Consider the following 17,997-nt stretch of genomic DNA (forward strand, 5'->3'; position numbering starts at 1 on the left):
CAGCCCCAAGAGAAAAGCCAGTTGCCTGGAAAAATCGAAGCCCACAATTGACACTATTCACAGTATCTTTAATCTTTTTAAAATTTTTATCTTTTATTTATCTTTAACAGAGAGCTGTCATAGCTCAGTCAGTAAAGAATCTGCCTGCAATGCAGGAGACCTGGGTTCAATCCCTGGGTTGGGAATATCCCCTGGAGAAGGAGATAGGAACTCACTCCAGTATTCTTGCCTGGGAAATCCCATGGACAGAAGAGCCTAGCATGCTTCGGTCCAACGGGTCACAAGAGTCGGACACAACTTGGTGACTAAACCACCACAATATCTTTAATAAACTTTCTAAGTGATGTTAATATCGAAATATGGAAAACAATACCTTCATCTCTCCAGCAATCTCCCTAAGAGTGTTCTCACTCAGTAGCTGTATTTACACTTCCCCTAGTTGGTTCTTCTAAAAGTCCAAAAATAAATGGTAAACTATGACCCTATGGGGCCCTGTGACAAACTGCCGAAATATTCCCCGAAGCTCCTCTCCCAGTTTTCCTTCCTTCATCAAAACTACATTGAGCATCCACAACTGGCCAATTCTAGAGAGACATGCAGGAAATAAATCATTGCACATAGCAGACTAAGGAAAATATTGTAAACACCCAGAGAATACTTTGAATAAGCAGTGCTGCAAAGCTCCCTGGTTCATAGGAAGCCTTTCCATCTGTGCAATTAGGACAGCCTGAAAGTCCCCTCTTCCTCTGCTGTTATCATTCTAGGGAATCTGTTCCTACCTGGGATTTGCTGGTAGCCTTCAGCTGTTAAATACCAAATGTGTGTGGTATTAGTCGCTCAGTTGTGTCTGACTCCTCATGACCCCATGGACTCTAGCCCTCCAGGCTCCTCTGTCCATGGAATTCTCCAGGCAAGAATACTGGAGTGGGTTGCCAGTTCCTTCTCCAGGGGATCTTCCCAACCCAGGGATCGAACCTGGGTCTCACGAATTGCAGGCAGATTCTTTATCATCTGAGCCACCAGGGGAGCCAAATGGTAACCTTCAACTTCAGCTGAGTGGTGCTTCTGAAGTCCACAGAAATCAACTGGGGATCTTGTTCAAATGCAGATTTGGATTCTGCTGGTCAGGGGAGGGGCCTGAGGTTCTGCATTTCTAATGCACTCCCAGGTGACTACTACTCTGTTGGTCTGAGGACCACATGTGATCAGCAAGTGATTAGAGAACTTCCTTTTTACTTAAAACACAGTAAAACCAACTTCTGAAGGCATCTAGAGGCATGTGTGTAATGCTTCAAGACCTCCCTTAAGGATAGAGAAGTTGAAAGCATTTAAGCCACTGGATAGACTAGGGGGCTGATGCCTCACTGTGGTTTCAGAGCTGCTACCTTATTCAGCAAAAACTGCCAGGTACTGTATCTAAAAATAGAGCTAGAAAGCAAAGAACTAAATTGTGTCAAGGTAAAAACCAAGGAGATAAAGACCGAAGTCCAGGTAATGACTCTATTAGGAACAACAGTTTTCCCACGTCTCTGGTCTCCTTTAAATTAGGGTTCAGATAAAAGCCGACAGTTCAGTGTATGTCCTCATGGTTGAAGAGACCACTTGTTATTCCCATTCCCATCATCCCCGCCCCTCCAACTGGTCACCTGGCTGCTCTGACAAGCCCCTGCCACATACTTCCTGTTGGTGTCCTTCTGAGATGAGATTACTACTCATGATTACAGAGAAGAGAAGAATTAGGAATGCTGAGTAAGGAGAAGTCCAGAGAAGTCACCCACCCAATAGGAGGTGTGCTGCTGGGCACGAAGATTGACTGCTGTGTTGAGGCTACTGTACCAGGTCTTACACAGCACAGGCCTTTCCTTCTTTACTAGAGAACACGCCCCTGAACCATGTCCCTCTCTGTGTGGTGCCCCCGGCTTCTGACTCACATCGGGGCCCACAACATGCTGTTATCACTTGACCTGGGAGACACAGGAGCACGTGGACAGAGGCCCGAGGACAGAGCTGATGCCTCTGATAGTGGTCGCACCAGCTGGAGGCAGCAGGCGCCCGACAAGGGGTCTGCCAGTCCTGAATCACAGCATCCCTGCCGGGACTCTCCTCACGGGAACAGAGGAGAAAACTGAGGCCGTGGACCCTGGAGTCACACAGCAAATCTACACAAGCTTGGACATCAGCTTGCTGTGCACCATGGTCGTTCCCAGGGCCTCTTGTGGCACCCCAGGTTCTTCGGTGGGAAAATGGGTGTGGGACTTGATGCTCTTCTGGGTTTCTTTCAGAGAACAGCCTGTGGTTCCACATTCTGAGAGCCTACTCACTTCAGAAATAGAGCCCAAGGTGGGTTTGTCCTTCAGCCCTTGGCCTCCTGAGACTTCGGAAGTACAGGAGACACTTTGGAGAACAGTATGGAGATTGCTTTAAAAACTAGGAATAAAACCACCATAGGACCCAGCAATCCCACTACTGGACATGTACCCCAAGGAAACCAGAATTGAAAAAGACACATGTACCCCAGTGTTCAATGCAGTACTATTTACAACAGCTAGGACATGGAAGCAACCTCGATGTCCACTGGCAGATGAATGGATAAGGAAGTTGTGATACATATACACAGTGGAATATTACTCAGCAGTAAAAAGGAATGTATTTGAGTCAGTTCTAAAGAGGCGGATGAACCTAGAGCCTATCACACAGAGTGAAGTAAGTCAGAAAGAGAAAAACAAATACTGTATATTAATGCATATATACAGAATCGAGAAAGATGGTACTGACGATCCTACAGGGTAGCCAAGGCAACACAGACATAAAGAACAGACTTTTGGATTCAGTGGGGGAAGGAGAGGGTGGGATGATTTGAGAGAATAGCATTGAAACATACATATCACCATATGTAAAATAGATAACCAGTGTGAGCTTGATGTATGAGGCAGGGCACCCAAAGCCAGTGCTCTGATAGCTTGGGGAGGGAAGTGGGAGGGAGATTCAGGATGGCAGGTACACATGTATGCCTATGGCTGATTCATACTGGTGTATGGCAAAAACCAACACAATATTGTAATTATCCTCCAATTAAAATAAATAACGGAGAAGGCAATGGCACTCCACTCCAGTACTCTTGCCTGGAAAATCCCATGGACAGAGAAGCCTGGTGGGCTGCAGTCCATGGGGTCGCTAAAAGTCGGACACGACTGAGCGACTTCACTTTCACTTTTCACTTTCATGTATTGGAGAAAGAAATGGCAACCCACTCCAGTGTTCTTGCCTGGAGAATCCCAGGGACAGGGGAGCCTGGTGGGCTGCCATCTATGGGGTCACACAGAGCCGGACACGACTGAAATGACTTAGCAGTAGTAGCAAAATAAATAAATAAATTTTTTAAAAAGAAGAAGTACAGGAGAGTCAGCTGCCGTTGTGTTTTCTCCACTCTCTGACAAGACTCTTCATCTTTCCCCACTTGATAAAATCCCCAGTCCCACTAATGAATCTACAAATCTATGGATTAAGACAGGAGAGAGAGATGTGAAATCACCCAGAACAGTCTTAGAGCAATTCAGCTGACATTTCCAAACACCCACTAGATTTTTTTTTCTTTCCATTCAGTAACCATTCCCCTTCCCAAGCTTGCAAATCTGCAGTTTCTAGAGCTGGAAAGAAACAAAAAATGATCCATTTTTCAGTGTTTGGAAGCCATGTGTCAAATCTATGTAGCTAATAATAATAATATTAACAATAATAAACATTTTCTATTTATGATTGCTGTATTCTCTGACAAAGGTCTTCAGGCCAGGAGTCTAAGCACAGACTAATATAGAATTAGCATCGTCTAATTTCTAAGCAGTCTTACTTCCTAGCTTTGCTTTGATTTTGATGCTCATGTTTAACTTACTTGAAATGACCATGCTGTTGAGTTGAGGGGCTTCTGAGCTGGGAGCCTCTTTCAGCCTCACATCCCTGGGACACAAAGCTGGCCATCAAGCACTAGCAGATGTCACCTGAGTGGGGGCATCTAAAGCCCCCCATCATTTGCCTAACTTTGGTCGACTTAACAAACCTCAGGTAAAATTACTGGGGCTTTTACAGGGAAAGTGAAGCTTTCTTAGCGATGAGAAACATTTCTCATCTCTAAGCATTTCTTAGAGATGATGAAATGAATGAGAATATCACACAACAGCACAAACCCCACAAAACACCACTATGTGAGAACCACTGCAGAAGTGATTTCCAGGCAAAGTAAAAGCATGAATCGAGTAAGGAAGCCTTCTTTTAGGTGTCTTGCCTATATTTACATCCTTCATCCCAGTGACCACCTTGTGACCTAGTAGATACAGTAATTATTTCCAATTCACCTAAGAGGAAACTGAGGCATGGCAAGATTCAGTGCACAGCCCAAAGTCTCACCCAGGTGGTAGGTGGTGGAGCTGGAAACTGAGTAACTCTTTGGCTCCAAGGACCATAGCTCTCATTATTCCACTCTCATTTTGAGGGGAAACTATGTCATCATCAGGGGACACTTACTTTATCACCATCCTGGGGAGGAGGAGTAAAGGGAAGGTGACTATGAGGGTCCCAGCACCCTGCTTCTGGCAGGGTGAGTAAAGCCAAAAAATAAAACATACCCTTTCCCTCACTTGAATGAAAGGAGGGCTTCTCAGTCTTCCAGAAAGGACTGCAGCCGCGAGGACCTGCTAAGGAGGGCCCCCTTTCCACCCCACTTCCACTCACCTACCCACCTTCACTTGGGCCCCCGAACCCAGACAAGAGAACCTGCAGCCCTCGGCAAGCTCTGGACCCTGGCTTCCATGCAAAGACGAGAAATTAACCAGTTTGCAAAGAATGAAATTTGGCCCGTGGAAGGTGCCTGCAGCTGGCGGTTAACACCAGCAGTAAGAGGATCAACTCCTAGTCTGTTGGCTTAAAAAGGGGGTGGGGGTGAGAAGTGTGCGCGCTCCCTTTTACCCATTCACGTTAGTTAATTTGGATGATAAGGGTTCGTGTTTAATCCCTTTGTGTGCCGCTGAATATAGTGAAATCGACAACCCCTGCGAGGGCACTGGTGCGGCTGAGCAACCTGCGGGAGGGTACTGGTCGTGTCCAATCTGTCCTGAAGTAGAAAAGAAACGTCATGAGGAGACTGAAAGCAAGACGGAGAGGGACACCCTTGGGGTGCTCCGTAAAAACCCAGCCCCACACCTTCCAGGCTGCAGCAGGTGGGCTGCTGGCTTCCTGGAGGCGCAGCTCCCCAGACCAGCCTCTGCGCCCTAGGGGCTCCCCAGGTGCCACTGGAGAGCAGGGCTCCCCCCCCCCCCCCCAGCCACCTCTGCTGAGGACTAACGACACCCAAAGGGAGAGCCCGGCCCTGTCACAGTCTAGAGAGAACTTAGGCAGAAAGGTGGGGAGCAGAAAGGGAGGGAAAGATATGTAAGGAGAGGTCTCAGTTGTTCTCAACTGGACCAGATTAGGGAAAAAAAGGGAGAGCTCGCTGGCTCTAGAGCAGGTCATAAAACAAAAACCATTTTTATAGTTTCCATCTGCAACAAAGCTCACCCCCCACACCACCCACGGCCCTCAAGCCGGGAGCCCCCAGAGTGCGGGTGGGTTCCTAGGCAGCTCGTGTGAGCCGGGTCTGGCGGCGGGGGAGGAGGCCCCCGGCTGCTGGGCCCGGCTGCCCGCAGAGGCGCAGGCGGAGCGAGTTCCCAGCCACCGCCACCCCCCTCCTTCCCCACGGGCCCGTCCAGCAAATTTCCTCCCTCGTTTCGGTCTGTGCCTTCCCTCCCTCCTCCTCCCCCGATATATTCGCTCTCTAAAACCATAAAAAAGAGATCAACTTCCCTAACTTCACGGAGCCCTTTTCAGTGACAAATATTGATGCCCAAAGTGTCTGCGCTCTCCCGCCCCCAAACGTTAAGAAAAGGCGCCCGCGAAAGGGGGACATAAAAAGTTAACAATGCTGTGAAAATATGTTTGCAGAAAATAGACAATCGTTGGATTAAACGTATTCAAGTATGAAATAATGCCTTTTTGTGTCAAAACTTGGGCGATGGGCGGGTACAAAAGTTCCCTGTGGCAGCGACTTGCTCCCTTTGTGAGCCGTGCGCTTTGGCGTCTCCACTTGGGCGCATTACTTAGAGCCCTCTAAGCGCGATTGTTTCTCCCTTTCTAATGACATTTACCGGATCAAAACATGCTGTTAATTCGATCAGAAGGCTTCACCCTCCCTGACAAAGCCACAATAATTTCTCCTGAAGTTTGTTAAATTGACCAAAATTAGGCAAATGAATAGGGGTCTGTAGGCGCCCCCTCTCGCAGGTGACGTCGCATAATGCTCGCCGGGGCCAGCTGCATTCCCCCTTTTCTTCTCAGCCCACTCTTCCCCGTGTTGCCCCCAATCCTCCCACCACCCCCCTCACACACACACACACACACACACACGCACATACACATACACACACACACACACACACACACACACACGCCTGCCTGTCTTTCCTCCCCCACCCTCTGGCATTATTAAAATTTAGCCCAATGAAACTATTCATACTTTTCAATGGACATTTTCCGTATAGGATAATAGGCTACAAATTGAGCCTCTTCCCCCCGCGAGGAGAGAGCCAGAGGGAGGAGAAAAGAAAGGCAGCGATGTGGTCAGGCAGTGGGGGGAGCGTCGCGTGCCAAAGACCGGCGGGAGGGGTGAGGCGAGGCGAGGGCCTCGTGTGCCAGCGGCAGCCCCACACCTGCCGGGATGTCCGGACAAATAAAGCGGGGTAAACAAAAAGGGGGGAGGTGGACGTGTCACCAAGTCGTGTGAGAAAAGCCTGGGAACAAACGGGGCGCCTCCGTCTCCAAGAGCTCTCCCTTGAACCCGGCGGAACAGCCTATTAAAGGCTTACTTAATTACTTTAATGACTCTGGACAGGCTTTAAAACGCACTCGGAGCTGGGACTGTGGGCTTGCTGGGATTTGTAAACAGGCAATCGTGTGAGACTCAGCGGTGGGACTAAAGGAGGCGACACTGTTTTGTGAGGTTCCTCGCCCCCCGGTGCCCACAGCCGCTGCGCCCCTGCGCTCGCTCACCCGCCGGCGCGGTTTACCGCCTCTTTCCCACCCGGGCTGTTGCCATGCAAATATTATTCCCCCCGCCGGTCACGTGTCCTTTGAAGGGCCACGTGGATTAACAAAGCTGATCTGCCCCCAACTCTCCCCCCTCGGCTGCTAATTTTTTTTTTCTCTTAACTTAAAAAAAAAACAAAAAACAAAACCGATCTTGAATGCATGCATCCCCCAAACGCAGCTCCCCTAATCCTATGGAATAATTCAAGTCGTGAATGCACTTGGAGCCCTAGATGACCGCTTTATAAGGCAGACCCTCGTAGTTGGGAGGCTACAGTCTACCTGGAACACTCGAGGAGGCACACGAGGGGAAAAGCGGACGGGTGCCTCGCGCCACCGCCTCTCCCGACGACGCGTATTGATCAGAATGTCAGACAAGCTCAAGGAACGCAAAGTGAGTCGGCTGAGTCCAGATGGCTCTTGCGCCTTCTGGGTGGGGGTGTCTAACTCCCAGAGCCACCACCTGGCTGGACCGACGAGCCGGGACGTGGTCACACAGGACTTCTCCTGGAGAGGAGTCCTGAGTGGTTTGGGAAGGGAATGAGGATAGCTAGAGGGGACTCCACCATCGGGGTGGAGGCCACATCTGGAAGCTGGTGGCCACCTCCCCATGGCCCTGGTGTGACCCCGCAGAGGTTAGAAGCGGAGTGCATCAGCACAGGTGCGAGAGGACAGAGCTCAGTGACCCAGTGGGGGGACAGGGGCCTGGGGCGACTCCCTGGGCAGCACTGAGGGGTGGCAGACGGCTGTGCCAGCCGTGCCTTTGATGATTCTCTGGGCAAAGACATCCTAAACGGACAAACCTCTGTTCTCAGAGAACCCCCGTTTCCCACAAAGTGATAGAAAAGCGGAGAAGAGACCGGATTAACCGCTGTTTGAACGAGCTGGGCAAGACGGTGCCCATGGCCCTGGCGAAGCAGGTAATGTTGGCAGCTGAGAAAACGGTGCTGGCGCTGGGGATCCTCTGATGCCGGGAGTCTGGAGCTGGAGAGGGCCGTAGGTGCGGGCTTCCTGCCCGGGGCCCTGAGCGCTGAGTTGAGCCCCAGGAGGCCCTGGCGCAGATCCACAGTGGCGCCCCCTGTTCGGCTGGATGGTCCCCTCGGGTTAAAACGGTGCACCCAGCCTACCCAGGTTAGCCCGCACCGTCTGGGCCGCTTCCAGGAGACTTTTCGTCCTTTTCCAGAGTTCCGGGAAGCTGGAGAAGGCAGAGATCCTCGAGATGACCGTGCAGTACCTGAGAGCCCTGCACTCCGCCGATTTTCCCCGGGGAAGGGAAAAAGGTGGGCAGGGAGTGTGCACCACACAGAGCCCTGCGGGTGGCAGCGGGAGTAAATCGGTCTCTCAAGGTCTCCTCTCTGGATGCTGCAGGGACGGGGCCCCGAGTCCTGAGAAAGCTAAGGGGGACTGGAGAACAGGGGTCTGGGGATACAGGTTCTGAGGCCTCCTCTCAGGTGGGGAGGAGTGAGGTCAGACGCCTAAGGAAATGGAGGTCGCTGGCTTGCGTTTTTTCCAGTCTCCAGGCTGGAAAGAGAGGGGCGGGCCTCGAATGGAAACCGGCCAGAAAACGTGATGGGAGGGGCTTGGCACCTGCCTTAGGCTCCGGGTCAGGAAGGGGCCACTCACAGTTTTCCCTTTCTCCGTTTTCCTTGCCCCTCCAGCAGAGTTGCTAGCAGAGTTTGCCAACTACTTCCACTATGGCTACCACGAGTGCATGAAGAACCTAGTGCATTACCTCACCACCGTGGAGCGGATGGAGACAAAAGACACCAAGTACGCGCGCATCCTCGCCTTCTTGCAGTCCAAGGCCCGCTTGGGCACCGAGCCCGCCTTCCAGCCACTGGGTTCGCTCCCCGAGCCGGATTTCTCTTACCAGCTGCACCCAGCGGGGCCCGAATTCGCGGGCCACAGCCCGGGTGAGGCGTCCGTGTTCCCGCAGGGCGCGGCGCCGGGACCCTTCGCCTGGCCGCACGGCGCGTCCCGCAGCCCCGCGCTGCCCTACCTGCCCAGCGCGCCCGTGCCGCTCCCGAGCCCCGCGCCGCAGCACAGCGCCTTCCTGGCGCCCGGGCAGGGCCTGGACCGCCACTACCTGAACCTCATCGGCCACGCGCACCCCACCGCCCTAAACCTGCACGCACCCCAGCACCCCCCGGTGCTCTGACGCCGACAAATCCGCAGACTGCTCTGCGCTCTGGGCACTGCTTGGGAGAAATACTGTATATTGTACAAGTGTAAATATTGTGCTGGGAAAAAATAAAAAGCTGAGTGGGGGAAGGTCAAAAGCGAATTCGTCTTCTGAAGGACCTCCCCCCTGGCAATAAAGGCTTTCTGAAAGTCCCAGAGAGACGGATTCCTTGTTACCTTTGCTCTTCTAAAACCCATCCCCTCCGAGGGGTCTCAGGCACAAGGCCGATGCTGGCTGAGGTGACGACCTCAGTTATTTGGGTGCGGAAAGGGATGGGTCGCCGCGCAGGGACGGAGGAGGCGGGGAGGCCAAGTGGAGGAGGCGCTTCCAGGCTGGCTTCGCGGCTCCACCCGGGCTCCAGACCTGCCTCCTCCTCACGCGCACCTTGGGTATTTGCCTGGGAGAAGGGCGGATGGGAGGCCCAGGGCCCACGGCTCTCAAAAAATACAAATTGAAGGACCCTCTCCAAGCTGGCTGTGGCAAACTTTCTCCAGCTCCCACCTGGGCGCGCTTCCCTAATCCGAAGGCCCCGGACGCGCGCGCACGGGCGCGCGCACCAGCTGCCTGCTGACGGGGAGCGCGGGGAAACCCGGGCCTGTGGGATGCAGCGACTAGGTTTACAGCCTCCACCTGTCTGGTTAAAAATATATAGAGGAGGTGGCTTCCGAATGCGGCTTAAAAACAACATCCGATGAAGTTCATCTTCGGACAGACAACTGTCTTTCTGAGCGCCTGAGGGCTCAGAAAGCTGAAGTTGCCCTTAGCGCACAGATCAACTCAGCTTCGGGGCGCTAGGCGACCTGGTGAGAGGCTGGCAGCGACTGGGTGGGGAGACGCGCTCCCCTAAAGGATTGTTCGCTCTGCCCATACCTACATCCAGCCACTGGGACGGGACTGAGATGCTGGGTTCCTGGTGAGAAAGGCTTCTCCGCCTTTTTCCGGGGGAGGAGGATTTAAACTTTCTTGCTCCACCCAGAAGATAGGAACGTTTGGGGTTTAGGGAAGAGTTGGCTAGCGATCTTTAAGGGGCTTGTAGTTTTCACTGACAGTTGGATCTGCCTTCCCCACAAAACAGCGGTACATTTACAATAGGAGCAAACTGAAATTAGGTTTTTCTAGGACCCAAAGAGCAAAATGAGCCTCATTGTTGTTTTAGGTTAACAGGTAAGATGTACAAGGTATTTAACCCATTAAAGTCGTGTTTGTGAGAATTTAAAAATTTTCTTCCACTGATTTTTTTTCTTTTTTGTTCCCATTCCTTGTGATGCCCTGTAAATAAATAACTCGAAATTATGTAGCAGGTTTTCCTGTTTCCTGAGGCCATTTAGCTGAACTAGGATGATCTGTCATAGCTCAGATTAGCTGGACTACAATAATTAACTTATTCCATTTCTGTGGAGAGGGTTTAAGGGAGCTCTGACCTAGACTGTTTACTAAGGTCATGGAATAGGATGACCACAATTTATAAACCATCAAACTTGATTACACAGAGACAGGAGGACCAACACACACACACACACACACACACACACACAACCACTTCATTATGTTGTCCATAAAGTGAAACTTAAATACCAGGTTTTGGGGGCAGGAAGAATCTATGAACATTAGATAAGGTCCTTCAAGTCAGGCGTTCTTGCACTGCATGTCAGTATAATGCTTACCTAGAAAATGTAAGATGCAAACTAGTATCTCTTCCCTTATGAAACAAAAGTCAGTGTAAGACCAGGAGGCCATTTGGGTAACAAATATGCATTGAGCAATATGGGGTGAAAACAAATTATGCAGCAATGGGAGAATGCATGGTGCCTATTATTGGAACACATGTCTTACACCCGTTTTTATCAGCGCTGGATACAGAATATGAAGAAGGCCTTTCAGGCTTTTTTCTCTGAGCATTAAGCCAATCTGAATTCCCTTTGGTAGTGAAGCACTGAAGATATAGTGTTACCCTGGAAATATAAATTATTAATAGATTCAGTATTTTTGTCACTTCTCAACTGTTAACCAAATTAGACAAAACTTTCTTTTGCTAAGTAGATTTTCTCTTTGGGATTAGCTTTGGGAAAGCACAGGCCACGACAGTAAAAAACTTCGGTCATTTACATATAATTTTGCAAACTTCCACTGGCCCATGACAGTCTTTGTACCTCAAATGTTGGTATTCTTGATTTTTTTTTCCTTTCTCATTTAACTGTGGAGGATAAAACCCTGCTTTGGATTTACAATGACTTTAGGATAAAAGTCTCCCTCCCCTTTCTCTCCCTCTCCCTTTCTGTGTGTGTGTGTGTATGTGGTGTCTTTTTCTGAAACCTTCATCCAAAGTTCCAATTCTCTAGGCTTGGCCAAAAGTCAAACTTTGCAAAAGATTAAAAATGTCACTACAAAATGGAATCGATTTAAATCAGATTGTGACTTTAATGTGTTCTTCCTGTACTTTCTGTGATGACACATTACTTCCAGCCTCTGTCCCAAACCCCCCGCCTACTCCCCACTCTGTCTGAGTCTCTTATACCCAATCCCTCCACTCTTTCTTTTAAGTAAGTTGTATAGTAATGGTTTCCAAGAGACTCAACCAAACCCAGAAATAACAAAAAACAAAAAACAGTGAGTTTGGCTGGAGGTGACCCATTGTGATGCTTCTGAAAGGGGCAACCTCTTGTTTCTTGGGCTTCATCCTTGAGTGGACAAGAATAAAAATAATCATCCCCATGAAATCAAAGGTTTTCTCCAGAGGCTTGAGGAACAAAGCTGTGCTGGTGCTTTGGGTCAGTCCCTGGGGCTCTGTAGGGCTACAACTAGGCCCTTTGAGGCCCTCCAGCCACCCCAGTAGAAAGGGCAGTAATACAGAGCTCACTTGTGCTTCCAAGCATTATTGAACAAACACGGCCGAGTACCAGTGGGGGCCCAGCAGTCTGGCCTGCTAGAGACCAGGCAAGAAAGGTGGAAAAGCAGCCATGCAAGTGCCCACCTGACCCCACAAAGGCACGGGATGCCTAGGAACATGGTAATGGGTATCACACAGAGTAACACACCAAGAAAAGTAAGGCGAGATGGGGCAGGTAGTAGGAGCTCAATAAATATGTGTGGAATGATACTGTTACAGGGAAGAACTGACTCCATCTTGGATCTGTCTCTTATACTTTAACCTCTGCTTCCTGCTGCTTTTGTTCACTAAAAGGATACTGTCCACACATAATGCCCTGCCTTGGGGAGCCCTGCCCCTCTGCCTGAATGTTAACCCAAAATGCCTTTGTTCAGGACCCAGTCTACCTGTGGATGGCTACAGGAAGGAAGAAATTAACACAGTCCATCCCTGGAGCAGGCCATTCCAGGAGATATTTGCAAGATTAATGGCCTTTTTTACTGTACTTCCTCACCCTTCCCTCTGATCTATAAAAGAACCTGGCATTCAGATCCCAGTAAGATGGTTATTTTGAGACATTAGTCTGCCATTTTCTTCCTCTGCTGGCCGAATATAGTCATATTCCTTGCCTCAACACCCCATCTCTCGGTTAACTGGCCTATCGTGCAGTGAGCTTGGACTCAGTAACAACATCCTAGTGCTGAAGCTCTTGGATTCTACACCTCCCCTAGGCCTTTTGTTTCTGGCCCAAAGGCCCCTCTGTGCTTCAGCAGAGACCAGAAAGTACTCATACATCCACCCAGAAATCTCTCGAACAATCTACACACACTCTATCAGACAGGGCAATGTCCCTGCCTTTGACTAGAAATTCTACCTTGTGCTCTGGCAGCAAATGACATGCTTGGCCTGCTTGATTAAGGCAGTCAACTCTTCCCAAAGGCTCAAGCCAGGATCTGAATTCAAAATTAGCCTGATAAGAGCTCTGCCCCTTTCACACAGGCAAGATCCAAGACAGGGCTGAGTCTATTCCACTCTCCTTTTTGCACCATTAGTTGTTCAGACTACCTGGGTTTGCATCCCAGCTCTGCTGCTTACACTTCTGGGCAAACTGCTAAGTCTCTTTGCATCTGTTTCCTCATCTATAAAAATAGAGATATTAAATGTGCGTATAGCCTCATAGGATTGCTAAGAGGACTACATGAATTGGTATACTCCAAGCCCTCGACAGAGTGTGTGGCCCACAGTGAATGTTCACTAAATGCTAGCTATTATGACAATTGGCTGTTTCTCTCTCCCTTCTCCAAAGAGTCAGATCTTGGGACCACCTCAAACTAAAAAACAAAACCTCAAGGCAAATCACAAAAAAAATCTTGAATCCCAGGGCTCTTAAACCCCAAGGCTTATTCTGATACAAGAGTAACATTCTTCATTTAGGGCAAGTGGGGGTGGGGCTCAACTTCCATTCCATAGTCCATCTGAAGGCTCTGAGCCCTATTCTGAGTTTTGACTGAACGCTGTTCTCCCGCATTGCAGGCAGATTCTTAACCATCTGAGCCACCGGGGAGGCCCGTGACTGGTTGTCAGAGCCCCTAATAACATTGGAACACTATCTCTTACATTCTTTCCAATACAGAAATCTGGCTTTATGTTACTTTGTGACAGCTTTTTACACACACTTCTGTATTCTCTCTCAAAGTACACATTCTAATGACTATTAATGTACACACACTGGCTGTTATGGATTCTTTTCTGGATTGTGGAGTAAATAAATAAACTGATTCAGTATTCCTTAAATACACTTACTTTGGCAACTTTATGTTCTTCTCAGCATTCCCCCCATTTTTTCCTATTCTAGGCTTTTATCCACCGTATTTGTCACCTGTTTGCTCCACTCCTGGCTCCAGACTCACTCCCTGATGCAGGTGAAAGTACAGCTGCAGACTCTTAGCTCCCTGGGTCCGGACCCCTCACTCTCACTCACTTTCTCACGTGACCCTTATTTCTCATCCTCTGCAGTTTTCTGATTGCTCAGCTCCCCATATCTGATTCTCCATGTACCTATGGTCTGGTGTAAGAATGATCTCCCTGTGTGTGTGTCCCACGTGGAAAGGTATTACTAGGGTAACACTCTCAACACCTCTTGGCGGTCCTTTCACATTCTTCAGCTAGCCCATTGGAGAGTTCAGACGTGGATCCAGGTACCTCACCTCAGCTCCTTTCTCTTTGGGCGCCAACCTGCCCAGAGGAAGCAAGCAAGCATTCCCATCTGAGCTGGCTGGTAGATTTTGAGCTCTTCCAATGCTTTTGATGGGTTTAATTCTAAGGTGAAGTGCTGCAAGCCCACTCTTCACACACGGATGTCACATCCTCTAATCAGTCACAAAATAGACATGTTTTTCCTCCACCTGACACCTATATCTACATCCTAAATGAGCACAGGTAGGAGGGGAAAAAACGACTTTTATTTATTGTATGCTCTAAAACCGCAGAACCTGGGTGCCTATATGTGTGCAGTCAGGAAGGCAGATACACATATACGCCTGTGTGCAGCAAGCAGTGCAGGCTTAGGAGTGGGCACACAGGTGGCTGCTGTGTCCACAAGTGAGTGTGGAAGGGACGAACTGGGACCAGAGAAAGCAGCAGACCATGGAAGAGAATGGCTAAGTTAGAGCTTGAGGGACTCGACTGTTTCCGGATCACTTGGAAGATAAGAAGCAATCTTTATGAAGGTCTGCAAATCTGTCCCATTATTATCACCAGCAAATCCTCTGTACAGTGGGAAGAGCTGCAGCAAAGCAGAAGAGAGGCAGCAGATAGCATTATGTTGATTGGAGGTGTGGGAGATAACAGGAAAGTTGCCCAAACCACACCATGGGGTGGGAGACTTGGGCAGGAACTCTGGGCTGAGCTATATAGAAATGGTGCAAGGGAAAAGAACCTCAAGGGAACTGGGAATTTGAGTATTTTTGCTGTGCCCACCTGGCCTCATTTATTACATTTAGCTTAAAAGCATGAGTCAATAAAAATATTAGTTAAAGCTTTATAAATATGATGAAACTTTCTTGCTACAATATTGCTAGGAGCCTTTTTGCAATGTTTGATGGAACAAAAGTAAGCCTCCTCTATGGTTGTTCTGTCGTAGGCTTATCAGTGGACATCTTCCACAGTAAAACACTTTCATTTCTACCCAGTAAGAACAGAACTTTATTTTTTTACATTAATATGATTTCTATTTTATATTTATGTCAGACTATATAAATCTGTGATCCAGCCTTGTTATTCTTTCTAAATATAATGGAAAGTGTAGTTAGTGAAGAAAAACTTCGATATGGGGTAGCCCAGGAGAGGAACCTGGTGGGCCACAGTCCATGGGGTTGCAGAGAGACACGACTGAGCATGCATGCACGCACGTGGAGAGGATGCACACAGTCTTAGGACTACAAGCTACAATGCCTCTCTCTACTTTCCAATGTATTGTGTGACACATACATGGTAGCAACAGTAACAGTTGTAACCTGTCGAGCAGTACTGGCAGGAAGTCTGGGGGAGTCACTTCTGGGTACTTGGAGAAACTGTTTGGAAAAAGTCAAATTGGAGGAGTCAAATTTATATTCTGGCCATAAGCAATAAAAGCTTGAAAAAGTCCTGATTTCACAAACCCTTTCTACTGTGATGTACAGTAAAGATGTAGATAAGGATGCAATTGAACCATCCCTGAATTACATAATAGCTCAGTAGAAAAGACAAGAGCAATGAGGATACTGTCAAATTATAACTGAATAATATCTATCATGACTCTGAGCCCTAGGCTGATGGTGGTCCAAACATATGTGGTGAAGGGAGGCTACAGGGGAAGGATTTTCACTGCTGTATCATTCTTTTCAGAGGGAGAAATTGAGCTAAGAATTTCTTAGAATACTATAGAAAAAATGGAAAAGTTCTGAAACTACTGAAAGTAGCATTGTGCTATCTGTTTCCCTTTTTCCTATCTTTCTCATCATGAAGAGAACATTTATCAGTGAGACAACACTTTCAAATCTTTTCAAATGCGTATTATCAAAAGAGACACCAAAAAGCTGAATATGCTTTGGACATGAGGGAATTTAGGAAACAGTAATTTCCAAGAAGCATCAAATGACCTTCTGTGACAACAAGAACCAAGTGATGTGGGTAAAGAGAATATAGGCAGAGTTTATGTTGCACCTGATGGTGGTTTTTCAGGCATCAGATATTTGCTATGCTTTGCAAACTTCTTCCAAAACAAATCTGTAGTCTATTTTTCCATATAACCCCCAGTCACACTTTGACAGGACATGATAAACCTCATCTTCACTAAGGAGGAAGCTGTAGAACTTAAGAACTGATCTGAATTCTGGGAAGGAAAGGCAGCCCTACCATCAACACTCAAGTTTGCAAAAAGCCCTCTGTAGGCTCTTCTAGTCACCCTGGAGTAGAGAAAAGTACTGGACAAATAAATTCTTCCTCCCCAAATGTTTAAATACATCAAAACATAAATGCTTCCTCCCTCTGCTTCTCCCCTTTTTTTCTCAAACCACCCGCATTCTACTCGGATCACCAACTGTTTTTTCTCTTATGGGGTAGGACACAGTTATCCTCCAGGTTTCTTTTGAGGCTCTGAATCTAGACAAAACCATGCCATGCAATGCAAGGGACACCACTAAGGCCTTGTTTCTGGATCTATCCTCTCCTCCAGGTAGACTCACAAGCTGTGTCCCCTTCACTCACCACTACGCCTTGACCAGTTTCTCACCCTTCTCCTAACTACACATCCAAACAGACATCAAGTCTTGTGAATTTTACCTCCTATCTCTTGATCCATTCATTTCATTCCTTCAGTTCAGTTCAGTTCAGTTGCTCAGTCGTGTCTGACTCTTTGCAACCCCATGAATCACAGCACGCCAGGCCTCCCTGTCCATCACCAACTCCCAGAGTTCACTCAGACTCACGTCCATCGAGTCAGTGATGCCATCCAGCCATCTGATCCTCTGTCGTCCCCTTCTCCTCCTGCCTCTAATCCCTCCCAGTATCAGAGTCTTTTCCAATGAATCAACTCTTCGCATGAGGTGGCCAAACTACTGGAATTTCACCTTTAGCATCAGTCCTTCCAAAGAAATCCCAGGGCTGATCTCCTTCAGAATGGACTGGTTGGATCTCCTTGCAGTCCAAGGGACTCTCAAGAGTCTTCTCCAACACCACAGTTCAAAAGCATCAATTCTTTGGCCCTCAGCTTTCCTCACAGTCCAACTCTCACATCCATACATGACCACTGGAAAAACCATAGCCTTGACTAGATGGACCTTTGTTGGCAAAGTAATGTCTCTGCTTTTGAATATGCTATCTAGGTTGGTCATAACTTTCCTTCCAAGGAGTAAGCGTCTTTTAATTTTATGGCTGCAGTCACCATCTGCAGTGATTTTGGAGCCCCGAAAATAAAGTCTGACACTGTTTCCACTGTTTCCCCATCTATTTGCCATGAAGTGATGGGACCAGATGCCATGATCTTTGTTTTCTGAATGTTGAGTTTTAAGCCAACTTTTTCACTCTCCTCTTTCACCTTCATCAAGAGGCTTTTTAGTTCCTCTTTACTTTCTGCCATAAGGGTGGTGTCATCTGCATATCTGAGGTTATTGATATTTCTCCCGGCAATCTTGATTCCAGCTTGTGCTTCATCCAGCCCAGTGTTTCTCATGATGAACTCTGCATCGAAGTTAATAAGCAGGGTGACAATATACAGCCTTGACGTACTCCTTTTCCTATTTGGAACCAGTCTGTTGTTCCATGTCCAGTTCTAACTGTTGCTTCCTGATCCGCATACAAA

General features: G+C 48.3%; 2 protein-coding genes across 2 annotated transcripts in view; one reads left to right on the forward strand and one right to left on the reverse strand.

The window, feature by feature from the left end:
- Positions 1 to 6,639: 6,639 nt before the first annotated feature.
- HELT (helt bHLH transcription factor) lies at positions 6,640 to 9,449 on the forward strand. The gene is made up of 5 exons (XM_086379667.1): positions 6,640 to 6,764; positions 7,477 to 7,600; positions 7,926 to 8,030; positions 8,294 to 8,390; positions 8,769 to 9,449. The coding sequence occupies exons 1-5, from the start codon at positions 6,640 to 6,642 to the stop codon at positions 9,266 to 9,268; spliced, it is 951 nt and encodes a 316-aa protein (XP_086235793.1). The 3' UTR covers positions 9,269 to 9,449.
- A 5,149-nt stretch (positions 9,450 to 14,598) lies between these two features.
- LOC147343575 (uncharacterized) overlaps positions 14,599 to 17,997 on the reverse strand; it is a 66,119-nt gene continuing 62,720 nt past the window's right edge. Inside the window, exon 4 of the mRNA XM_086380015.1 lies at positions 14,599 to 14,943. Within this exon, the coding sequence (XP_086236141.1) occupies positions 14,880 to 14,943 (64 nt within the window). The 3' untranslated portion in view covers positions 14,599 to 14,879. The remainder of the gene's footprint in view (positions 14,944 to 17,997) is intronic.

This window comes from Bos grunniens, chromosome 27, assembly GCF_055505025.1.
Source record: "Bos grunniens cultivar Pamir isolate PY7600 chromosome 27, Bosgru_T2T1.0, whole genome shotgun sequence".
Taxonomy (NCBI): domain Eukaryota; kingdom Metazoa; phylum Chordata; class Mammalia; order Artiodactyla; family Bovidae; genus Bos; species Bos grunniens.